This window comes from Marmota monax, unplaced genomic scaffold (assembly GCF_021218885.2).
Source record: "Marmota monax isolate L192 unplaced genomic scaffold, Marmota_monax_Labrador192_F-V1.1 WCK01_AAM20220418_F8-fsc00065, whole genome shotgun sequence".
In the NCBI taxonomy this organism is placed as follows: Eukaryota; Metazoa; Chordata; class Mammalia; order Rodentia; family Sciuridae; genus Marmota; species Marmota monax.
This window is the reverse complement of record NW_026694038.1, coordinates 3,920,284-3,947,803: the sequence shown is the minus strand read 5'-3', so window position 1 is coordinate 3,947,803 and position 27,520 is coordinate 3,920,284. Positions and strand designations below refer to the sequence as shown.

The following is a 27,520-nucleotide window of genomic DNA, read 5'->3' as shown; positions in this document are numbered from 1 at the left end:
TTTTTTTTTTTTTTTTTTTTTTTTGCTAGATCAGCATCTGGTCATGTGCTCAGAGGAAAAGAAACTGGCTTCTGCAAAATTATATTGCTTTAAATTCGTTGGTCTATTAATTCCATACAGACTAGAGACTTCACACTGGCCATTACTTTATATGTAGGATAGAATATAAGAGCAATCCTATATTTATAGTCTGGTATATGATAATTTTTAAAAGAAAATAGTTTAAGTGATTTAGTAACTTAGGAATTAACTAAGTAGAATTTTATTATCAAGTCAATGTTAAAATTGAGAAAAGAAAGAATATTTAAAACTTATGCTGGTATCACTTCAAACCAAGATGAAAGATTATTCTAATGATTACTTTCCTTCTAATTAAATATTCTATCCTTATAAATAAAAAGGGTAGAATATTCTAGGGATTGACGAAGGGGTAAATGGAATCCTAACATATGCAGAATATCAACTTTCGATTACAATAACTGGAAAAGCAAGAAAAGAATGTCAATTATTTTGCATGGATGAACAATAAATAAAAATATGAACTTTTGGTATGAATGTACTGCCTCGATCTTTTAGAAGAGAATACAGGGGCATTTTTCTTGCTATGAAAAACATATTTAACATCTGATATGAAGGCTGGGGATGTAGCCCAGTAGAGCACTTATCTACCATGCAAGAGGGCCCCGGTTCAATCTCCTACACTATTAAAAAAAAAAAAAGTAGACAAAATATGCTGTAAAATTATCCTTAAATTATTGCTAAAAGCCATAATTTATATAAATGTTTAAATTATGTTAAAGCTACAGTGTTAAATATACTCTGGAGAAGTAGCATGAGATAAGTTTTTTAATGCTCATATTAGTTAGGCCTGGCACTTCTTAAGGTTTTGTGCTATGCATTTGCAGGTATCCCTGATTCTATACAAGTATTGCTAATAATAAATTTTCCTCCACTTAAGCTATTTCCATATTCTAGTGTTTTCACAGCCACTATCAAGCTGTGGGACCTGAGCAAAGATTTGAGCCCCTCTAGACCTCCATGCATAGGTATTCTGTGATAAATGAGATAATGTGGAAATTCTTCAGAATGCAAAAAGCACTCTGCAGATGTAATGTATTGCTCTTGAGCATGCAGAGGTAGTTACTTCTCACTGGCTGGGAAGGGAGGCTGGCAATGATGGTTTCTAACCTGAAAATGTAGACCTTGCCACTGTTTACAGCTCAGCACATTGTTTCCTGGCCAGTGCTGCCCTAAAATAGCACATGGCTCAGCACTCAGCTCTGCTTTTTATGTGCCCTTCATCGACTTGTGCTCTGTAGTAGAAATGTTCCACCTTTCTGTTCATTGCTTTTAATTTTGTTTTCTTTGACAACAGAGGTCCTCAGTAAGACATAATTGAAAATGCAGAAGGCAAAGAAATGCTAGAATTTGCCCAAAACTTGGAGGTTGTTTCCCCAATACTTTTTTTTTTAAATTTATTTTATTTTTTAAGTTGTAGATGGACACTATACCTCTATTTCATTATGTGGTGCTGAGATCAAACCCAGTGCCTCACAAGTACAAGACAGGCACTCTACCACTGAGCCACAGCCCCAGCCCCTAAGCCCCAGCCCCAGCCCCCCTAATACTTTTACTTTTTTTTTTTTCCCCACAGTAATGGAACTAAAACCAAAATGATAGTTTTTTTTTCCTACCTCCTCATATAAAAGATGTTTAGGAAATGGAAAAATTGAGTATGTTTAGTGCTATATTTAGGTAATGCTGAAATGCAATCCACGAAAAAGAACACTTGAATCACCTTTTTCCCTCTTAAAACATAAGCTATGTTGAACATATGGAAATACACCATGATAAATTTGCATAGTGTAATGATGAAAAGTGAAAAGTGAATAATACATTTTTCTATAGTTAGCCTTCATCTGAGCTCAGATTTACTCCCATGGCCATAAAAGGAAATCTCACCTATCACAACAAAATAAACATATTCCAGAAGGGCAATTCTCCTCATTCTCATTGTGATGAATCATAAGTTGAAGGATGAATTTAGGACAAAGTTGAGGGCAAGTTTTAATTTCTTATTTTTCAGGAAGGCTTATTGTTCTAAGAGAAAAGTGAAACTCTACTATGACTGTGACACTTTTTCTCTTTTGTTTTCTGGTTTCTTTTATTTTTTTTTAATTTCTTTTTTTAAATGGCACATAGTTATTGCATGTACTTATGAAGTAGAATATAAAAATGGAATATATGTTTATAATGTGTAATGATCAAATATCAAAGTTAGTATTTTCATATCCTTAAACATTTTATCATTTCTGTTTGATTGTTGGGTTTTTTTGTTTTGTTTGGTTTGGTTTGGTTTTTTGGTTTTTCATGTTGGGGCTTGGATCCAAGGCCTCAAACACATATCCTCTACTTCTGAGCTATACCCCCAGTCCCTATCATTTCTTTGCACTGGGATACTTCAAAATCCTCTCTTCCACTTCTACTTCTTCATAACTTACTATGAACCATAGTGACCCACTGCACTGCAGAACACCAGAACTTCTTCCTCCCATGGAGCTGTGTATGACTTATCCAAACTCCTGGCCCCCTTTCCAATCTCTAGTGACCACTACTTTACTCTCTGCTGTGACACTTTGAAGACAATAATGTGAGTTTACAGAATGATTTCAGGAGCAAATATTTTCTTTTACTTGTGATTTTTGTGGATCTTAAAAACTAATACTAGCAGGGTTTATAGAAATGGTTCTAGCTCTGAAGTCAGCTTGTGTTTTAATCCTGCCCCTTTCCATCTCTGCAGCTTCGAGTAAGTTATTTAACTTCTACCTCTAAATTCTGAGGGTAAAAATACTGCCTAATCAATAGGTGGTTAAAGTAGTAAATGAGACAATGTGAACTATTTAGGGTAGTACCTGCCACAAATGTGACATTAATGTCAGGGATAATTACAATGAATATAAATAAGTTACCAAAGTTATTTTAGAAATACAGAAGACAAAATAGTGGCATATACCTGTGAAGAATGAAAAAATACACAATTTTGATTCCAGTATATTTTTGTAAAACAAAACTATGAATAAAAGTTATATGAGATATAGTTTTGTAAATATATGTCAACAACATATCAACATATATCATCAATATTGGAACAAATTTAAAACAAAACTAGCATACCTTGAACCATCTTCATCTGGTAAATAATTAGATCTAATTAGAATATATGTTTAGACTTATTTGTGTTAATTTAATGAAATATGAAATTTTTTTCCATGGAATTACTTTGGGTGGCTGAATAATCATAGCACATAAGACCACTCTTTGGAGTTCAGAACATTGAAACATTCCTTTGATCCCAATTGTAAGCACTGAAGATCATAACATAATCATTTGGCAATAGAATCAAGCTTAATAGAAGCTGAGAAAACTCATATAGGAAATTCAACTAGAGAAAACTCATCTAAATAAGAGTTACTGTGTTTAAATAACAGAAAAATATATGGGCTTCCAATTTTTAAAAATTTTCTAATGAAAGATCCACAGCATATCATAATTTATTTCTTTTTTATTTTCAAAATACATTTTTTGCCCTATCAAAAGTAAAATTACTCCCCTCCAACTCAAGCTTATTAAAGAGAGATGTTATTCAATTTTTCTTACCAGAGTCTTAATTAAGGCAATGTACTTGTACTTTTCTTGTAGTCTCAAGGCAAGAGGCTACATTTCTTTGCAATTATTTCCCCTTCTGTTGCAATTGCATGTTACAATAGTTTTTTAACTTGTCACTTTACATCACAAATCTAGTATTTCCCTCCCCTAGAATGTTTTAGGTAATGTCCAACTCACTTTCATTCATCAATCCCTTAGTGAGTTCTTTGATACAATCACAAGAGGAAGAGTACAGAGTGCTTTTTGTTCACATAGCACCCCTTGTTGATTTGGGTTTATTAAAACATGTAGGCTATGTTCAAGATATTTAAGTGACATTTAACTGAGACCATTGTATGGACACTTAAAAAAAAAACTGCAAGAAGACAAGTTTTCCTGAGACCTAAATATTTCAGGAGATTCAATAAAACCAGGGTGAGCATTCTCCAAGATTAATGGAGAAATCAAGAACAATTGGCTTTATTTTTATCTCTTGGGCAACCACAAGACAAACTGTTTTCAACAAATGTGCCTTGTAATGTTAATGCCACTAGAGTTCATAAAGAAGCAATTTATTATTTTGAGTTTATTGTCTGATAACAATTCCTTGGCTTTTGAGTTTAGCTCACCAGTTCACAGGGCTTCTTTTATTTGTTATTTAATTAACTAAGCTTTTTGTCAAATGAGGCAGATATTAAAAGATAAAAGGTGTTTTATCTTCTTTGATTTGAAATGAAATTGTCTTTCATTTGTATACTATAGAGAACCTGGAGACTTTGGCACTTGTATAGCTGAAAATTCAGAATTAAAATATGACAAAAGAAAGACAAAGTAAATGAATGAAAGTCCTGACAATCCTGTGCTATTTCAGCCCCTACTTGTAACATACCTCTTTCCCAATTCAAAACTCATACTCACTTTTATGTTTTTGAATCACTGTCATGCACATGTAAATGTAAGACTTAACCATGGCTAACATTGACCAAGAAAAATCTTGTATCAAAATAATAGAAAGGGGCCGGAGTTGTGGCTCAGCAGTAGAGCACTCACCTAGCACATGCGAGGCCCTGGGTTCCATCCTCAGCACCACATAAAAATAAATAAATAAAAGAAAGGTGTTATGTCCAACTACAACTAAAAAATAAATATTTTTAAAATAATAATAATAGAAATATTTCCATAGAGTTTTAATCTTTTAATCATCAAACTGTTTGATTTTGAGTTTCAGGTAACTTAATCATTGGCTTAAATGAAGGTGCAGGGCATTTTAATAATGGGGTATCTTTACTGTAATCATAAACACAGGTCAAGAATTAATAGCAATCTTATATAATTGACTTTTCTGCCAGGAATTTTTAAACTACCAATGAATGTGTTTTTCAGATTTTGTAGTTTCATGGGAACTTTAAATCATTTTTATACACACTTTGAAAACTAAGAATTTTAAGATAATATAAAATGTAAACATGGAGTTAAATTTCTGCCTGTTCAGTGAAGTGATCATCAAACGGTAAGAATTCCATTAGATTATCAAGGCACCTTAGTTGTACTCTACCTATTTCAGGATATTACTGATATTACATTTCTAGATATAAAAGTACATAAATAAAATTGATAATCCAGGATTTATTAGGATTTTTATTATTTTTAAATAAGATGTGATAATTCAGATGTTTATGGTAAGGAGACAAAACATCCACATAATTAAATTGTTTCTTTGGTAAGAGAGAGCTATTATGTAATCTTGGATAAATCAACTTCCAAACTCCAGTTGTCAACCAATCTTAAAACACAAGTAAGCAAATAATAAGTTTTGTTGTTTTGGTAACTTAATAATTAACATATTCATTAGCTCACTAAACTAAATGTTTGACCCCAGTTAAAATCCTGAACTTAAATTCTACTTATTTCTTCATGCACAAAATATTCCAAGGAGCAAGTATTCCTGAAATAATTTCCTGATTACTCACTTTAGACATGAAAAAACAAGTTATTTTACAAACATTTATTTGGGTATATGCATATAACATATACTTGATATTCATGTGCATATATTTATTTATTTATTTATTTATTTTTTAATATTTATTTTTTAGTTATAGGCGGGCACAACATCTTTGTTTGTATGTGGTGCTGAGGATCGAACCCGGGCCGCACGCATGCCAGGCGAGCACGCTACCACTTGAGCCACATCCCCAGCCCCAGTGTGCATATATTTTATTTTTTAAATTACAGATATATTTATACAGATATAATTCATATCATCATGATAAAATGGATGAACCCCACAGGTTCCTCTTTCCAAGGTTTCATGTTACTCTTAACTGCTCCCCAAAGTGGCAAATTAGTATATACAATTTGGGGCCATGCACAATCATATGACAATAATAAGAAGCAAACCAAACAATCTGGGTTCTCATTAAGTTCAAACTCACCATAAAAAGACAGATATTTAAAATGTCAGAATCACAAGAAAGATGATGCAGATGGGGAAAAAAATACATGTTTAGACATATCTAGACATGCTAGGCATTTAGGAAAAAGACAGCCTAATAGTATTAAGGATTAAGACAACATCCATAACAGGCCACCAAACAGGTCCCTGTGGTAGTCTCAGCATATATATGAGACCTCCGTCCTCTTGTACTAGAAAATAAGACTTCTGATGGAAACACACAGAAAACTCTGGCAGAAAACTTTTAAAATTCACAGGGGCCAAATGTTTATTGACAAGGAAGTAGAAAAATTAGAAGGAGGTTTGAGAATTAACAAAAAAGAATTAATATATGAACTCAATTCCCAGATTATATGGAATCTTTTATATTATACTAGGAAAGTTTGGAATTAGGTAGATTAAAAATTTTTGACCACTAGCTATCTACTAAGGCATGGATCTATAGTCAACTGCATACAATGTGGCAAAGATCTCTGTCTTTATTCTATTTATGTTCTAGTCATATGACAGAGAATGAGAATATCTTGCATTCTGCCTTATGGATACCGGTGTTTTAAAGCAATCAAAATTCCCTGCAGGATGGTTGTGAGTGGGGCATTTTTGCTGGTTGAGGTGATGTGGTGGTAAACGAAGTGAGAATTTATGTTAATTCAATAGTCATAGAACAATAACAAATACCAGTCTCTGTGCTAAATGGAGGGGAGTAATTATAGTTCTAATGAAGATCATATTTCTAACCTAGAAGTATTTACAGATACTAAACTTTAATGCAAGCCTTCACATATTATATTAGAATACACATTATTGACCATACTTTACAAACTTAATTTATTAATTTGCAAAACAGTTCTATGAATTATGTGCTATTCCTATTTTCAGATGATAAACCTTTGGATTAGAGAAGTTAAGTAACTCCCCCAATGTAACATACCCAGAAAGTAGTAGACAACCATGATTTTAAATCAGTCTGTATGACACCAAAATTTATGAACATTTAAAATTTCTTTTGTCTTTCCCTTCCAGAACATTCACACAAAATATTCTTGAAAACATTGAAGAATATTATACAGAAGACTTTATAAAACAAACCAAGTTTAAATATAATTTCAGGGGAAGAAGGGGGTCTTAGAGATCATTTGATCCAGGTTTCTTTTTAAAGTGATCAGGGATATTTGAGGTCTCAACACAGATTACAGTTAATTGGCAAGCAATCATGGATTGAAACTCTGATATACTTATTTCAGGTACATGCTATTCTCACTATGCCATACTCCCCTCCTATTAGTAATATATTGATTGATAACAAAATATGTCTATTTAAATATATTTCCTAATATTTTAATGAAAATATCTTAGAAATCTTAGAATTCAAGACATTTTTCCCAATTAATTATAACTATATTTTTGCTGGTACTTTTCATTTTATAGTTAAAGGGAAAAGTATCACATCCACACAAAATACAATTTAGATTAAGGATCATTACTAGCAATAGTCAGGGATATTTAATAATAGAAAAGTAGTCAATTTATTAGGAGACCTAATACTTCTAAATATTTAAATATATAATAACAGAAATTTAAAAACATAATGTAAAAGTTGATAGAATTTGAAGGAGAAATAAATAAACAAACTCGTAATTATAGTTGTAAAATTCAGCCTCTTCTGTCAGTAATTGAAAGAAGATAGAAAACAATAAAAATACAGAAACATTATTAACTGACTAGTGCATCAATAGAGCATTCTATGCAGTAACATCAGAATATATATGTTTTTCAATATAGACTATATTGTGCATCATGAAATAAGTTTAAATAAATTTTAAATAATTGCAACAACAGAGTATGTGTTCTTTGACAAGAAATTAAACCAGAAATCAGTAACATATATAAAATTATAAATGTTTGTAAATTATCAATATATTTCTAAATAAAAAATAGGCAAAAGAATAAATAATACAACAATTAGAAGAAAAATTGAACTAAATGGAAATAAAAATGCATTTCATCCAAAATTAGTGGTGGACTGCTAAGTCAGTATTTTGAGGCAAATCTATAGCACAAATGATTTTTAGAGGAAAGTCCTAAAATAATCAACCTAAGCTTCCACTCTAAGATGTTCTGTAAAGAAAAGAACATTAAACATAAAGCAAGAAGAAGTTAGATAATAATAAATTTTAGAGCATAAATCAAAAATCAATGACATATTAAACAGAAAACATTGGGGGGAAATGCAAGAAAAACAAAAGCTGATTAAAGAGATCAATAAAATAGATAAACTTCTCAGCAGACTAATTAAGACAAAAAGGGTGTAGATACAAATTATGAATATCAGAAAGGAAATAAAGAAACATTACTATGGATCCTAGGACTATAAAGAAGTTATTATGGATAAGCATTTCAACAAATTGAATATCTTAGATTGAAAATATGAATTACCAGATGAAACAACACTCTTATTGTTTTTATGAGGACTAAATCCATTTTAAACTAGAAAGAATATTTACCATACTTACCTCAGTAATCATATTTTTGTTGATTCAAATATAGATCATATCTTTATTTGTTTGAATTTCAGGAAACTTTTCTTAAATTGATATATTTTATCAAATTATATCATACTTTTTGCTGATATTATAAAATAATATATGCTTGAATCTTTACTGAATACAGTTGGGACCTTTTAAACAATACTTTTCATAGGATAATATCAAGTAAAAAATAGATTTGCTAATTGAATATGGGGAGCCTTCTCTTATGATCCTTCTTGATTCTAACAATTAATTTTCTGGGTAAAAAATGCAATGCCAATAATGTTGTGAAGTATGAATCTGTCAATCTGCAGTTTTTCTTTAAAAAATCAATTCAAAAAGCATTGAGATGAAGCTTATATTCATTTAAAAAGTTACTTGGCATAAAATGATAATTCTAAAAATTACAAAGTATCTATTAAAAGTTACAATGACATGAAAGATTTAGCTAGCACAAATGTAACTGATTAATATTATCTGAAGTATATTCTCACAAAGAACTGAGATCATCTGCTTGCTCCCCTACTAGATCAATAGGTAAGACAAATCTGTAAATCATTGTTTCTCAAATGTTATTACCCCATCAATGCACCACAGAAGAAGGGATGGAATGTGGATGTGAGAAGAAACCTCTTATTTCTCATGCCTTTATAAACTTACTTGGACTAAAAGTAAGACAAGACTGAACAGATTCTTCTGAAGTTCTACCCAGAAAGAGATGAAGGTAGAGGACCAAGTTACAGGGATAGAGAAGATACAAAGACAAAAGACCCAGTAGGCAAGGTAATTGAGAGGATATATAGATGCAGAGAAATGATACAAGTGTTGCAATTGACTGATACAGCTGCAAATTATTTGAATTTTTAAAAACATATTTTAATTTCTGGTTTTGAGCTGAGAAAACAGTGATTTAAGTTTGTAATATAAATGTTAAAAAATTATACATGCATGCATACTTTAATAATAATGTTAAATGTTAAAAAGTTATATAGCATGTATACTTTAATAATAATGTGCAGTCACATACCTATCAACCCTGCCCAGAGCTCTGTATTTTGATGTCAATAATAAACCATATTGGAGGAGACAGAAGCTTGCTGTGTATGATATTAGGACAAATCATTATTTGTTTAATGAAAACTTTAAGCAAGTATACTATGAAGTCTCTTAAGAAAATGATCTTGAAGTGTTGGTTGAAATTTGTATGTTTGAACAACCTTGTTTGCCCAAGGTATTTTTCCTCTGATACCTTGCCTAATATATAGTAGTTCACTTAAGGGTTTTTTTTTTAATTAGTAATTTAGACATTGTGGGAATTTATTAAAATGATTCCCCCTGTTGTAACTAATACTCTATTTCTATAATTATGTATTAATGATACTCTTGGAAAAGACAAAATATCAGAATTTTCAGGTCAGTAACTTCTCATATCATGCCATTTTCTATATAAGTTATAAATCAAAGGAAATCTTATTTTGCAAAAACCTATTTTGATTTTGAGGGCATTTGAAATACTTGACATTTAGTTATTTTATTTCATTTACTTTACTTTTGGTACTGAAGATTGAAGCTAGGGTCTTTTTACAACTGAAGTACATCCCCTGTCATTCTTTTTTTCTTTCTTTCTTCTTTTCTTTTTAATTTCTTATTTTGAGACATTCTCACTAATTTGCCCAGACTGGCCTCAAACCAGTAATCCTCCTGTTTTAGCTATCAGAGTTGTTGGGATTACGTGTTTGTATCACCCCACCCTATAGGATGGACTTTTAAAATACTACATACCAGCAGGCTGTGGTGGCACCTGCTTGTAATCTCCCCAACCCCCACTTGGGAGACTAAGGCTGGAGGATCACAACTTCAAGGACAGCCTCCAAGCCTGTCTCAAAAGAAAAACTAAAAATTACCAGGGATATAACCTGGTGGTAGAGCATCCCAGAGTTCAATCCCCAATACCAAAAAATGTCCATCCTAACTTCTAGTCACTGTTTAGTACAGAGTCACTGTCCTACATACTATTGAAGTTTGGTTCTAAAAGATTTTACTGCTTAATTTTCTTCTATAAATTATAAATTTTAATCAGTATCAAATGCAGACCTGCTGAATTATCTCAGTGACTAACTTGTTACTGATGTTTGCATTAAAAGATCTGGGTTGGTTTTGATGGAAGACAGCAAGTTTAGACACCTAAACTATGAGACCACTCAGTCTCCCTATAAATCAGAGGAATAGAACATAAGGGGAAATGGTATTGCTCATTAATGCCTTTTCTTTTTTTATTTGATATTTTATAATTTTTAACTTGGAAGACAAAGTGTAAGCAGACTGTAAGATGCTTTAGTAATTAAAGGGGGAAAAGGACATTCCAGGGGGCCTTTTAAATCCATTCTTCACAATTTAACTGAACAGTTAGGGTTTAAGAGGAATGCCTGACTTGTAGTCTAAGGAAGCAATTAGAAGCTCACACATTCTAAGTTCTAAATATGGCTCCTTCAGTGCTTAGGATGACCTTGGGGAAAGAACTTGGTCACTTAAAAGAAAGAAAGTGCAGGGGTAGGGGGGAAGCTATTTAACTAAATGTCAGTCATAGTGCTATTTGAAATTGAAGATAACAAGGAATTTCAGAGATACTTAACAAGGTCTGAGATTGTACCATTAATCAAATGAAAGTAAAAATATATGCAATGACACTAAGGTTCATGCAGAGAGAATTAAAAGACATAATAAAATATAAATTATTCTGACTAGCATGATGGCATCTCTCATCTTTTTTTATTCCAACTGCCAGTGAATACAGGTTCCTTGATTGACTGAGATCATCCATCTGATTGTCATTTGAACTGTGTACATTAAAATGATACACACATTTGAGAAACCATTCCCTCAGAGGGCCTTAGACCTTCTTGCTACGTAAAAATCTGAAATGTCCACTTTTTCCCTAAGTTTCTGGAGACATTTGTATACAACAGCCATCAAAAGCATATTTCTGCCAGGCAAGGTGGTATACACCTGTAATCCCAGTGGCTCAAGAGGCTGAGGCAAGAAGACCTTGAGTTCAAAGCCAGCCTCAGCAAAAGCAAGGTGCTAACCCTGTCTCTACATAAAATACAAAAAAAAAAGGTTGAGGATGTGGCTCAGTGGTCAAATCCCCCTGATTTCAATCCCTGGCACCCCCCCTCCCAAATAGCATATTTCTACTATTATTTTAGGTAATTTTCAATTAACTAGAGTTTTATGTCAACCTCAGGAAGTCCTTATGGAAATAGAAGAAACATAATTAGAACATTAAAAGGAGTAGCCAGTTCTGAGGCTATTGTCCAAATTTTACTGGGTACATATTTTAATAATTAAAACTATATAGTTCTTTCTAGGATTAGCATAAAAGAAGTATTTCTCTCAGCATGTCCAGGTGAATAGTAAGATCAAAGATGTTAGGCTTTGGGCTCTCCATCATCTCCCCGAATACACACAAAAAAAAAAAACACAGAAGAAATTGAAGAGAGAGAAAAGAAAATACAGTCTCCTATACTTCAAGTATTTTTGTAAACATTATCTTGAATTCAACAGAACACTTGTCTATCCGCCAATAATTTAAAATTACCTGGTTGTTCAAAAAGCACTCCAGTAATACATTAAACATTAATGCTCAGTAATATTTTAGTCTCTTAACTTATGAATAGAGATAAGAAAGAAAAATAAGACTTCAAATAACATTTGAACCATGAATTTTATCAAATGTCTTACCATCAAATGTTAAATAAACTCTTGCTTGGGGCTGGGAAGATCCTTTTACACAGATAGAACAAACAAATACTCCAACCAACATGCAAATTGCCTGGAATGCCATTTCTTCAGATTTGCAAGTTAATATCCAAGGGAAAATACCTTTAAAAAGAGAGATAATGAGTTTGTTATGTCTCATTTCACATTTCAGGATTATAAAAAAAAAAAATCTAGCAGCCCAGACAGAAAAATCTATTTGAATAAGATGCTACTGAACTTCTATAGTAATGCAAACAGTAGGAGGTGCTGTGACTTTGTTCCTCAGAAAGGAAAATTTAGATTTATTTGTGTCTGGAAGTCCTTGCCAGAAGAGAATTGGTTCATCTTCCAACAAAATAATGCCAGCATCAAAGCAGAACAAAGCAGAAAGGAAAAACTTACTGATTCTTAAAGGAAACCCTAATGTTTTAACTGATCTTTTCTAAAACTCCATTCTATTACAGTGACTAGAGAGTGATACCATAAAGTATTGCTGATGAAAACTCCCTCTCCCATACATAGAGTAGTAAAGAAATCCCACATTCATATGTACCCACTCACTCTCTTACTCATTAGCTCTTTAGAGTAATTGTATCTGAAATGGTGTTTCTACACATAAATTTATGTGTGCTCAACCCTTGTCTACTAAAATCACTTGAATCAATTATCTGCCAGTTTATTCAGATGACCAGGCAGCTGTTAAATGATGCAGATGAGATAGCCATGGACCGGTGCCAAATACAAACCAATGACCTAGCAGTGAGTAATCCAGTGAGCCTTGTATCCACCAAGGCACATTTTGAATAAATCAACCAGAAAGTGGGCTGTCAAAATTCCAAAAGATAAATCAAGGAGACAAGTATTACAGATTGAAACTAGAGCAATAAAACTGATACATACTCTTAGCTAATGTCTAAATACCAGGGAAAATCAGGTAATGTTTTAGGACAAACCTATCACCACTCTAGTGGCCATAATATGCAAAATATACTCAGGACCATAAGAGAAAACCTATAATTTTACACATATCATAATTACACAATAAATGGCATAGCAGGTTAATCTAGAAACACATTTATACAGGTAACAACAATGCTGATCTGAAACATTATGTGGCTTTTTAAAATGAAATTTCTGTCATTAATTCTCTTCATTAAAGAAATGCTATTAAAAATTGAAAAGACTGCTCCATTAACACAGAAGAAAAAACAATTAAATCAAATGTGCAAACTTAAACAAAAAAATTATAAGTTGCTTTCATCGGTGGTGCATATGCTGTAAGAGTTAGGAATAAAAGGTATGCTTCTACCACACAGATGGAGGAAACCCTAGAGATGTTTGTGTTGGTAATTTTCAAAAGAAACAGTTTCTTCCTGCTTCCACAACCTCTTCACCCTGTCATCCCTAAATTAACTTAGAAGAAAATTGATTTTATGGGTGACTTTCCTTTAGTAATTTGCCCCTTGGTCTGTTGATTTGATACTTAAAGGGAGGGGGGAGCTATTAATATGTTCAACCTCAGTAGGCTGATAATACTTACACTTTTTTTTTTTTTTTTTTTTTTTTTTGCATTTTGCTATTACCAGAATATAATCTGGATGTTTCTCTCAAAGGAACATATGCCATAAATTACAAAGAGTAATACCGAGAATGAAACAATGACAAATCAAATGAAGCTACTTTACAGAACAAGTGAGTTGACTGTTCCACCTAGTGATGAGAGGTGAAAGCCCAGCGTCCTAGACTAGCTCCCCGCGCCCCCTCCCCCAAGTATCTTACAACTTCTTCCCTTCAACTCAAGACGTGCTGCTTGGTGTTTTCACTTCTACTGACTGCAAACTAATAATAAAGGAGAATTCTTTCAAGTCCTCGCGACCAGTTTTGCCTTAGAAGGCTTTGTAATACTCAACTTTAAACTCCCCGCAGGTGTCACAGCCTAAAGAAACAGCTCAAGCCGGGCTCTCAGCGAGGGTAACGTTTCTCTGACAAACCGCGCGTGCTCTTAACAAAATGTTCGGACTCCAGCACACTCATGTATGAAAAGCCAATGCACAGACCCAAAAGTTAGATTTTGCTAAATCTGAAATTCTGAAAATAATGAATCCAGCTTACCGAGGTTGGAAGAGCTCAGCACGGAACGGTCACCAATTTACAACCGGAATGGATCCGCCAGTCTCTCCAGTCCTTTTCTCAGAAGACCTTAATTTCTAGAGCGTCCCAACGTGATATTCTTTTTCTTTTTTTTTTTTTTCCAGGTCCTCTGAGTTTCTTTGTACAGGAATCCTCAACCCTGTAGTGCCGTGGCACCCGGAGCCCTTCTCCGCGTCGCTCAATCAAGCACCTCGGAGTGAATGGAAAAGTGGCCGGGCGCAGGGGGCGAGCGCTCGGGTGTCCGATTACAGCGACGCGGCGCACGGCTGGGGCTGCCCCGGCGCGCCGCCCAGCCCGCTCGCATCACCGGCCCAGCGCACTCGGCGGCATCTCCACTGCCCGAGAGGCCCCACCCAGAGCGCGCCCGCGAGAGGGTGGCAGGGAGCCGCGAGGGCGGGCCGGGCGGGGCTGACCCGGAGCACCGGCAGCCCTGGAGATGCAGGAATGCGCTGGAGCAGGCTAGAGGACCAGCCCAACAACTCTCTCTTTTGCAGACTGAGGTGGGGTGAACAACTTGCAAAGTGCGCTCCCAGGTTTTTTGTTACCGGCTGCTCTTGGAAAGCACACAGGCATTACTTGGCTGTAAATATCAAAGTGCAAAGCAGTTTTTTTGCCAGAGAAGGATAACTACATCCTTTTAAGGGAAAGAGTTGTGATTTTAAAAGGGCACGAGTTTTATCCTTATCCTGCAGCAAAATTTCTAAACCCAGTCAAGATAAATCTACAATCTTGTCTAAGAAGTTTATCGCCCCCGCCCCCTTTAAATAAATAAATAAAACAGGCATCGTTTCCTATTGCATTTCCTTAATGTCCTGAAGGCAGTAATTCTGTTGACCTTCCTACGGTGATTCATATCTAGTACCTTCTCCTCCAGGATACCTAGGAAACATAACTAAGAAATGATTTCACAATTTTGTGGAGGAAGATTGTTCTGAAATAAGCCAAAAGATTGAGGCTTAAGTCTTTAGACATCAGCGATATGTTTCCAGCATTCCTTTCAGGTATACTCATTAAAGTCTGGGTCTGAGTTTGACGTTAAGTGAAAATTCTTTTCTCCACCACAATAAACTGAATGTTCCAGCACCCACAGAAAAGAGTTTTGGTCCCTATTAAATAAGCAAGCACTTGTTTAAAATCACCTTGAGCTAATCCAGTAGATGTCGCTGTATAGAGGGAACGTGGAATATAGTTCATTCACCTTATACCTTACAATTTTCTTTATAAAGTGAAGTAGAATCCTTATGGATCATAGGACACACCTCTGAGATTACACATAATTGCTCACTGGGACAGCTGAATGGAATCTTTGGTAAGAGGATGTGATGATTGAGAAACATCTTTCTTCTGTCTAAACCCCCTTTCTAATGTCCAGTACACAGGAATATGTCTCTGACTCTTACTGTTGAGAAACAAAGGGATCAAGTCAATAAGACATTAAACTTAAGTTTACACCTTGCTACAATATTCACTTTATTGTGTGATCTGGAACCAAACTTATAGGATCTCTGAGCTGTGCGTTTAATCTGATTAAAAAATGGGCAAGGGATCTGAATAGGTATTTCCCAAAATGAGATGTATGAATGGCTACCAGATACTTGAAAACAGATACATAACTAATCATTAGTGAAATTCAAATTAAAACCACAGTGAAATATTACCTCACACCTGTTAGAATGGCTATTATCACAAAGACAAAAGGTAAGTGTAATACCCAGGAGGTATGCCTTGTTGGTGAGAATGAAAATTAGTACAACCATTAAGGGACATAGTAAGGGTAGTCCTTTAAAAATTTTTGAAAAATAGAATTACCATATGATCTAACAATCTAATGTCTGGATATTTACCTGAAAATTTTGAAATCATTTTGTTGAAAATATGTCTGCATTTCCATGTTCACTGCAGCACTATTCCAATAGCCAAGTTATGAATTAGCCTAAGTGTCAATCATGAAGGAATGAATAAAGAAAATGTGACACACACATGTATATATGCAATATTATATTATACAATGTGTTGTATAGTATTCCACTACACAATGGACTACTATACAAACTTCTAAAGATAAGAAAATTCTGTCATTTGTTCCAACATGGATGGAAATGGGAAAACATCATGCTAAGTGAAATAGAACTAATACAAAAAATACAAATACCATATGTTCTCACTTATACATGTAATCTAAAAGAATTGAACTCATAGAAGAAGAAAGTAGAATGGCAGTTACCAGAGAGTGGGAGTTAATGGATATAGGAAGAGGAAAGTCAAAGACACAAAAATCCAGCTAAACGGGAGGAATAGGTTTGATGTTTGTTTTAGACCTGTTAGTCAACATTTTGTCACTGTGACCAAAATACCTGACAAGAACAACTTTGAGAAGGAAAAGTTTAGTTTCAATCATGGTTTCAGAGGTTTAGCCCACAGTCAGCTCCATTGCTCTGGGACAGAGGTGAGGCAGAACATCATGGTGGAAGGGTGTGGTGGGGGAAAAAAACAACTCAATTCATGGAGACCAGGAGGCAGAGAGAAAAGGGGGAAGGGGCTGAAGAGAAGATGAACCCTTCTATAGCACACTCCCAGGGATCCACCTCCTGGTCCTGCCAACCCCTACTTGCCTACAGTTAGTTCATCCAAACTGGAATGGACTAATTAGGTTACAGATCTCATAATACAATCATTTGACCTCTGAATATTCCTGCATTAACACAGGAGCTTTGGGGAAACACCTCATATCCATACCATAATGAGACCAATTGTGCAGAATAGTAAATATAGCCAATAATGGAGTTCAGAACATATCAATATGGCTGAGTAAATTTTGAATGTTCTCACAAAAAAATTGTTAAGTATTTGAAGCAATGGCTCTGTTAGCTTAATTTAGCCTTTCCTCGGTGTATTAAAAATCATGGCACCATACTGTTCCAAGTAAATACATACAAATATCATATATCATATTTTTAAAATAAGACATTTTAAAAATCCAACTGTTTAAACATTCAAAAAAGTAAACTTAAGAATTCCAAAATAATATTACAAGTATAATATTAACGACAAAGTTATCTGTGTTTTTTAAAGACATTTCCAATTCAATGAATATGTTCTTTCAAAAATAATTTATATAGTAACAAATTATCTGGGGGATGATTAAATGCAATAAAAATGTAAGCAGACCCTTGGCATAACTTTGTAACAATGGATTGAACCCACAAAACATCTGACAGTGTTAAAATCCAGATGTAAATATAAATAAGCACGATTCTGGCTTCTCTGAAATCTGTCTGCAACTGATTTAAGATCTAGGTTATACACTGTCCACTGTTATCTTCCTACTGATCTCTGAGCTAGCATTTATAAAAATAAGGAGCAGGAAGAATTGTTAGAAATATGAGTGTGAGCATTAACAGATTTATATAATTGTCAATTTAGAAATGTGAAGCCATGAGACACCAATTAATCTACAAATCCACATACAAAATTTCTTTATACATTTTATTTTTAATTTTCTAAGAACTGAGACAAAGATATGCAAGACAAATGCTTGTGAAATGGTATATTTACAAGGTAGTTTAATTCCAAACCATGTTTTCCAAAATCCAGAGAATTAGTTCAGTCTCTTACACATACTCACAAAGCTTTGGGGTCTAAGACAAATAGTTTAGATTTAATCATAGTCTATGAAACTCTTGCTGAGATTCCCTCTATCTTGCCTGAATAAACGTTCTTTCAATGTGCTTCTGGGATTTAATGGTATTTGCTTAGGCCTGAGACATTTACAGTTGGCCACACCTCAAAATGAATCATAAAAACACTGATAGGCATTAGCCAAGAAAGAGTCAGGCACAAGGACACAATCGGTGCTCATACTTACCTGAAATTTAAGCCATAGAGTGAAATATTAAAAGTGTCATTAGTGTTGCTAATAAGATTTATCTCTGCCTCTTTGGTCCTACATTGCTTAGAAGCCTAAAACACCTAGACAAAACCAGATTTATTTGAGAAGCATTGTAGCCAGTACTCCGTTTTTAGATTGTGGTCTTTGCCTCTGTCTTACTAGATAGGAAATGATGTGAACTAATTGAGGAAGCTGGGCTGGGAAAGTGGACACTAATCTATATCTCTGACTTTGTATCTCTTTCTCTGCTGCTACATATGAGGCTCTATGCATTTCTAATTGTAAAGTTCTTGGCAGTCAACAAAATAGTGACATTGGTTTGCTCTGTAGAAGGACACTAGCCAGAAAGAGAATTCTTATTGTTTGCCTTGTTCGGTAGCAGCACACCTAAATTTAGAGGCTACTAATTGCAAAGTTTGCCCTCATTATTATGTTTTGGGGAAAACACCCAGCTTAAAATACTTCAGAGCACTGCATCTTTAGAAAGTGTGTGCTTTCAATGGTCATTTAGTTTATGTCACCCTTACTTCTCCTTGGGTTACATTAGCAGCTTGGAGACCAAGCCAGTCAAACGGGTCCGGTATGAGAATCTATATGTGGAATTGCTATGTGATAGGCTGTGATATTGCCTCTATCAAAATATTCTTTGTTTTTCAAAAGAATGAGTGTTATCTCTACTTTAATTTTTAATCCATGGCTAATCTATGTCCCTGACTTTTGATCTCCTTCTCTGTTGCTATGCACTAGGCTCTATTCGTCTCCAATTGTAGGATTCTTGGCAGTCAACAAAATAAACTAGTGACAGTGGTTTGCTCTAGAAAAGGGCACTAACCATCAAAAATATTCCTTATTGTTTGCCTTGTTATATCTTTTTTAATAAGAAAAAAAGGTGAATGCATATTACCAAACTCAAACTTTAAGTCTTCAATATACCTTTACACACTTTTCAACATCTTAAATACAGTAAAAGGCAATATGTTCAGACTCAACCAGAATAAGAGCATATTACCTCCATTTTTAAATATCACAGTATTTCACTTATAAAGTAGAAAAGTAAAGACTTTTTTTTCCAAAAGAGTCAGTTAGTGATTTTGCTTCTTTAGAACAAAAATTTCATATGTGTATGACAAAAATTGAATATGTGTGGCAATCATTCACACTGTCATCATTGCAGGGGTAAAATGTAAACTCTGTATCTGTTCTATCTTTATTAGAATATTTCATGGAAAACCTCAGTGAGGGTGGAGAATATGTCTTTGAGATTAATGATATACAACTGCAGTTGCAAAGTATCCCATAGTCATTTAATAAATAAGGCTTCACAGTTGAACATATGCACACCACCCACAGTCACAGTCTTTTGAGAAAAACCAACTGCTTTTATGGATCTGTTGTATCTAAAACTCTCTTTCTCTTCACCTGGTAGTACAAAACCTTTTCTAGTATCTATTTGCACAGGAGAGGCACGAGAGGGCTGTGTATGTGAGATTGGCAGGTGGATGCCAGGAGGCTCAGAAATAATAGTCAGCTAGAGTAATGAATGCAGTGTTGTTAGTTATGGCTAATTGACTCCCATCTACAGCTGTTAGCATGGTCAAAGGCCTTTTCCTTATAATTTTCAGATTTTATGATTTTTCTTCTCTTCTTGAAATTTAAATGGTTAACTAAAGAGTGGAGTATTAAATTGTGTAGATAAGGATTTTCATGGATCCTAGAAGATACATGTAATAATATTTAAAAAAACTATAAAACATGTAACAAACTCAGCTCTTTTCTCTATGATTTTCAGAAGATAGAGAGGCTAGGGAGGACACAAGAAAAGAAGGAACCATGTATTAAATTTATTTGATTTATTTTTAGTCATGATACTTAATACTGTACAATTTTTAAGTGATAATTGACAACTCTAAAGAAGGACATACGGTTTCACTTTTCTTAATAAACTTGACAAAACTCTTGGGTACACTTTAAATGAATATTTTCTTAATGGGTTAGGTCCATGGCTAATTGACCCAAAAGGGGCAGTAAGATGTAAAGGTCCTACAATATTAATGGGCATTTTACAAAGATTGTTTTTTTTTTTTAATCTCCAAAAGCCCTATAAAAGAAGATACTTGTATCCCAATGAAGCAAACAAGAGAAGCAGTTCAGAAATTCAAGGTATTCTTCCTGCCTGGGGCCCTTAGCAATGAATTCAGGTCTGCCTATGCCAAAATCCATGTATTTCCGGCTTTCAGTCACCCTTGGTGTATTGATCTAACAAAAAGTCTAGTAAATAGGAAAGGAGAGTGGAGGCTTTTACTTTCCTCTCAGACTCCTTAGGTTTTGAAGGTTTTCTGTTTTTTTAGATGCTTATCATATTATCTCTGAAATTTGAAATACAATTGCAGACATTGTGTTATAACTACAAAATAATAGAGGGCTTGAGTACAAAATCAATGTCTATTTCTCCTTCTATCTTTTAGAATAGCTGGAACTAAGATGATTAGTGAATAGAGATGGAGGAATTCAAGCAATGTAGGTAGAAAGGAATAGAGAATCAATAATACATTGAACAGGAAAAAGACTGCAGTTATAAAACAAAATTATATAAATTATTTTATCGTCATCATTATATATGTGGATTCTATTTCCTTCAAATATCTAGTTTATTACTTAGGAAAATGTAATGAATGACAACTCAAAAATAAATTTGCACAGTGGATTCAAGCTTAAAAAAACAAGAAGTTCATCACTATTAGAGAAGGTCAGGTCTGATTTTAAAATTTCAAGTCACAAATTACCTGTTCTGCAAATTGTCAGCAAGGTTACTCAAAATGCCTTTTGTTCACTGATTGAAGGATAAAGGTTCTGCTTTCCCCAACTCATATGGTTCATTTCATTACTGGGTCTGTGTTAACTGCTCATGCCCTTTCACAGGTTCCCTCTCCTGGCACCTTTCACTGCACTGTATATTTCTTTTCCATTATTTGGCAATCCCATGCTTCCTCACACATCCTTTCTCCCCTCCCCTCACCTCATTGCAAATTCTTTTTTTATTATTCATCAAGACTCCCTCAAGTGCATTCTTTTTTTTTAAAGATGTAATGAATAAACTTTTTTTCAATCTTTTATTGATTTTATTGATTTTTTTAATAAATACATGACAGCAGTGGAATGCATTACAATTCTTATTACACATTTAGAGCATAATTTTTTGTATCTCTGTATATAAAGTATGTTCATGCCAATCCATGCCTTTATACATGTACTTTGTTTTTTTGCATTACAATTCTTAATACACATATATACCACAATTTTTCATATCTCTGTTTGTACACAAAGTATGTTGACACCCAATTCAAGTCTTCATACATGTACTTTGTATAATGATGCCCATCACATTCCACCATCCTTGCTAATCCTTGCCCCCTCCCACCCCTCTTCCCTATCTAGAATTAATCTAATCCTCCTATGTTCTCTCTCCCTATCCCACTATGAGTCAACCTCCTTATATCAGAGAAAACATTTGGCATTTGTTTTTTGGGGGGATTGGCTAACTTCACTTAGCATTATCTTCTCCAACACCATCCAGCCATCCATTTACCTGCAAATGCCATGATTTTGTTCTTTTTTAATGCTGAGTAAAATTCCATTGTGTATATATGCCACATTTTGTTTTTATCCATTTATCCACTGAAGGACATCTAGGTTGGCTCCACAGTTTAGCTATTGTGAATTGTGCTGCTATAAACATTGATGTGGCTGTGTCCCTGTAGTAGGCTGTTTTAAAGTCCTTTGGGTATAGTCCGAGGAATGGAATCATCCTTAAAAAAAATAGTAATAACATTCCTTTTTTAAAAAATAATGCTAAGCAAAATTAATCAGGTCCTGAGTGTTCTGAATAGAGTTATAACTACATCATTTTTGGTGTCAAGTAGATTTTTATTTTAATCTCTAATCGCTAATTTACTACCTAAATGTTTTGGATATTGTTTGATTTTTAGTTTTATTTTAAAATGTGAATTAAAACAAGCATCTTTAGGTTTATTGGCTAATTAAATACCATACTGTGTGTTAACATCTCTTTCCTTTATGTATTCACAGAAGTTTGTTTGTGTCTCTACCATATCACTTAATGTAACAGTTATGTGAAAAGCTTTCAGTTTTGACTCCCAATTGCTCCAGATCAGGACAAAGAGATCTTAGATGTTTTGTAGGAGGCAGCAAAGCCAACATTTGGCCATCATGACTGCTGTATAGACGCTTGCTCAATTAACATTTCTTTGACCTTAAAATCTTAAATAAAGTATTTTTGTTGTCACTGCTGATGTGATGTTTCAACACAAGAAATTTCATATAGTTTTCCTAAGTTATCCCTTTCCAAGATTCATAATTTTATTCCCAAGGTAATTACATTTGTATTATCTCCTTCAGAGTATATTTGAATTTTGTTCTGAGTTTGTAAAAACTATGGGAACATTTAAGGGCATTGATTCTTGAAAATCAACCCTTATTGAAACAAGCTGTATGAGTTAATTTTAAATTCTAGTTTTAAAAGAGAATTTTAAGATAAAATACAGAAACTATATTTGAGTTCTCTGTTTACAATTTTAAACAATAGTCCATGAAAATTCTATCATGATAAAAACAAAAATAAAATAAAATTTAAAAACTAGTAGCAAGTCTTGGCACAGAAAGGGAACATGTTATCTATTTCAGAAGTTGAGTACAATTTTGATTCTTTTCATGTTTCACTTTAGGTTTGTTTCATTCTAGTTTTCTTCTATTAAGTTCTAATTTTTGGTAGCAGGAACACAATCTTATGAGAACTAAATTCTCTATCTACTAGTTGTAATTTTTATACTTTAGTCTCATTTTTTTCTGTAAGTATATATTATTTGAAATAACCCATATATACATGAACTTAGATAATGCATTAATATCATGAACTTAGAAACTTTCTTAGAAAAGTATTCTTTAATTTATCCAAAAGTTCCCTAACAAAATTTAGTTTAAAAAAGATTTATCAATTTTCAAGAAAAGTCTGTGGTCTAAATGAAGGACAAGTTATAAAACTATCATTAGTAATAGAAGTTTTTCAGTTTTAGAATGTTGATAGGTAGACTAAACATTTTGTTACTGTTAACATATTATAGCCCAGGGTGGTGGTGCACGCCTACAATCCCAGCAGATTGGAAAATTGAGGCAGGAGGATTGCAAATTCAAAGCCAGCCTCAGCATCTTAATGAGGCCCTGAGCAACTTAGTAACATCCTGTCTCAAAAGTACCACTGGGTTCAATGTTGTAGGGGGAACCCCCCACAACAACAACAAAAAAGAATATATGTCATATGCATTGATTTACAGAAAATCCACTTCAACTATGAAAGAAAACATTGGTTTGACCTCCCAACTTATATAAAACACAAAAGCTTTCAAAAGGAGGCTTCCTGAAGAGGTACAATTCTGTGGCCACAGAATCAAGTGCTACTGTTGGATTTCTCCAACTCGTTCCTCAAAGGTATAAATGTGCACCTATGACCCCAGAAAAGTATTTTTTTTTTAAATCACTATATGGATTTTTTCTAGTGAACATCCCTTTTCAAAATGAACGATTCTTCTTCCTTTAAAATCTCACTCTTCACATTCCCATACACATACCTATAAATAAGTGTCCTCTTAAAGATTTTTATGAATATTCTTACCTTGAGATAAAAAGTTTAAGAAACTCTATTAAAATATATTTTCATTATATTGCAATATAAGTATACTAAAGGCATGACATTGTTTTCATGGTATGCATTAGATTTATATATCCAGTCACTGATGCTGTCCTTTATCTATTTATGTACATATGGACCACTTTGGAACAGTTCTAACATGCCACAGTCTTCAATATTGGGAACCATTTCCTTATTTGCTTCCACTTAATTTAAGTCTCTTGAGTATGCATAAGCTCTTTGGTCACAATATATTGTTTCTCCATGTGATTTATGTTCTTTATATATCTGGGGTATGAATTTGTAAGTATAAGTGATATTTATACAGAATATACATATTAATTTACACATACATTTAATATACATATTAAACTAAGATGCAAAACCTTAGCTTGACATATACATAAGTGTACAAATACTTTCCTCAAGTATGACAACCATTTATCAGGTCACAGTGATATTTCATATTTTGTTGAAGTTGCCTATGTATATACCTGTCCAACCCAAACAAGTTCTCTCTATTGTGACAGTGTTTAATAGGGCTCCCTACAAACTCTTGCACATAAATACATACAGCTACCCTGGTACCTACTCTCTTCTTTTTTTCTGCTATTCTGTTCCTACTCTCACCCCTGAAACAAACTTTTTAAACCTGATGTTGAAATATTGATGTCTTTAAGGAATCCAAGACTTTTCTTCTTGATGCCAAAGAGAGGTAGAGATAGAAGAGAAATATTTTATTTCCTATTTCTGTTACTTTCTAATTGAGAGCTGTATTAGATGTTTGTGTCATGTCTTAAGTAATTTTTTTCAAGAAACAGCTTCCTTGAATTTACAGCTTATACTTTGATTATATCTATCCTTCCAACCTTCAACCAAAACTTTAAGTCAGAGGAAAACTAGGTAAGGAAATAAATCTGACTGAAACATAGGAAAGACAAAAGTTCTGTGCTTAGAATCTTCACCCCTTCTCGTCCTTTATTGGTAAATATATGGAATCTAGTCATGGGGTGCTGGTCATATTATACAGTGCTGCTACATCCTCTGGGTTGGTTTTTCCCATGCAGGCCATGGCCATGTTGTTTTGACAATATCCAAGACCCTCTGAATGATATTAGAATCACTTGGGAAATTATGGATTGAATTTTGAAGTCCTAACCCATTTATACCTCTGAATGTGACCTTATTTGGACATAGAGTCTTCGCAGCTAAAATTCAGTTAAAACATGGTCATTAGATAGATAGACCTTTAATCCAACATGACTGAAGTCTTTAAAAGAAGGCCATGTGAAGACAGAGGCAGAGTTAGGAGTTCTAATATCACAAACCAAGGAACACCTCTGGCTATCAGAAGCCAGAACAAATAATTAAGGAGCCTCCTCTAAAGGCTTCTAACACCTTGACTTTGAACTCCTAAACCAAGAACTGAGAGAGAATATTTTTCTGTTGTCTAGGACCCCCAAGTTTATGGCAATTTATTATAGGAGCCATATAAATTAATGAATGAATGCTATATACAACTTGTTAAAAATTAACGTTCTGTGAAACAATTGGAGGAATTCCGTATTCTCTATGCACTTCAGACTCCTGCGTTATTAAATATTATTGGTAATGTTTCCTCCCAGAATTGAGTATCTTAAGTTAAATTTTAAAAATCATGAAATATCTAATATGTACGAGTAGTTAGTTAGAAATATTTTATTTCCTATTTCTGTTACTTTCTAATTGAGAGCTGATTATTCTATTTCCTTCCTTGATAATTTCATCCTTTTCTGAATAAACTATTTAAAATTTCTCAATTCTATATTTATCAGTGAAACTCTCCCAAGATGTGTCATCTCTTAAAATACTTAATAAAATGTAGAAGTACACATATTTATTAGATATCAACATAAAATTATTTGTCAAATATATTACTATGTGTGGATAGATACAGAAAAGGTTATATACATATGATGTTAAATTTTGACTGGGCCACAGTGCCAAGATATTTGACTAAACATTATTTTACATGTTTTTGTAAGGTGTTTGAAAGAGACTAAAGTCAATGGGTTAAAATCAGTGGTAATCTTTTTTTTTTTTTCCTTCTGAAATAATTCACTTTTCTAAATTTCAATTCTCTTGCTTCAATCTGGGTTAATTATAAATCTTAGGTACATTTTTATGTGATGTTTCAGTGCCGCAGTTCTGCTGGGCAAATACCGGGAGGTGACAAGCAACTTGAAGGTTGAAACGGGAACTGCTTTATTTCGAGTGAACTCAGCGGGAACTGAGAGAGAACTCAAAGTAGCTGGCACCCAAGGTAGCAGGAGCCACTTCTCTTCGGGACAGCAGAGGTACATATACCCAACTAATTACACACAGCTTAACTCAATTAACATCATCTAGATACAGCAGTCAGCCAATAAGGAATCCTCATCATCTTAATGGCTCACTGGCTTTGCTTCACAAACCACTCCTCCTGGCAAACTGCCAGATGCCATCTTGACTTGATTTGCATCCCCAACATTTCAGGATTTAATTCTCTATTTTTCTATATTCCATGAGTCTATCTTCTTTGTGTTGTTTGTTTATCCCCTGGTTTTTAAACACATACTAAGCAACTTCCTAAGGATGGCTATGTGTTAAGTTATAATAGGATGCATTAATTGTATGACAGCAGCTATCATGTCCAATGTTCTTTCTACATGTTCCAGAATGAAGTTTGGTCAAATATGAAGACACTGTAGCATTCTCTTCCATCATCCAAATTTGTTAAGTATTCTGATTTTTGTTTGATTATTAGTCTTTTGTGGTCAATCAGCTCTCTCTTTTATTTTTTATTGATTCTTTTTATTTATACATGACAGTAGAATCTATTTGGATATAATTATACAAGTATGGAATATATCATTCTAATTCGGAACCTATTCTTGTAGGATCCCATGTTTGTGGGATTCACTGTGGTATAATTGTATATGTACATAGGATTTATTCCATTGCCTTTTCCTATCCCCCTTTCTTTTCATTCATTACCTTTTGTCTTATCTACTGAACTTCTATTTTTCCACTTTCCCTACTTATTGTGGGTTAATATTGATATTTCCCCATATTAGTGAAAACATGCACCCTTGGGTTTTTAGGTTTGACTTATTTCACTTAGCATGATAGTCTTTAGATTCATCCATTTACTGGCAATTGTCATAAAGTCATTCTTCTTTATGGTTGAGTAATACTTCATTGTGCATATATACTACAATATCATTTTCCATTCATCTGTTGAAGGACATCTAGGTTGGCTCCATAGCTTAGCTATAGTGAATTGACCTGCTGTTAACACTGATGTGGCTGTGTCACAGGGGTATGCTGTTGTTTCTGTTCCTAATTTTCAGAAGAAACTTTATACTGGTTCC

General features: G+C 33.7%; 1 protein-coding gene across 1 annotated transcript in view; it reads right to left on the bottom strand.

Moving 5' to 3' along the window:
• Sema3c (semaphorin 3C) overlaps window positions 1-14,837 on the bottom strand; it is a 161,305-nt gene extending 146,468 nt beyond the window's left edge. Inside the window, exons 1-2 of the mRNA XM_046464199.2 lie at window positions 14,500-14,837; window positions 12,370-12,510 (exon numbers count right to left, since the gene is read on the bottom strand). Coding sequence (XP_046320155.1) covers window positions 12,370-12,472 — 103 coding nt within the window. The 5' untranslated portion in view covers window positions 12,473-12,510; window positions 14,500-14,837. The remainder of the gene's footprint in view (window positions 1-12,369; window positions 12,511-14,499) is intronic.
• Window positions 14,838-27,520: the final 12,683 nt, after the last annotated feature.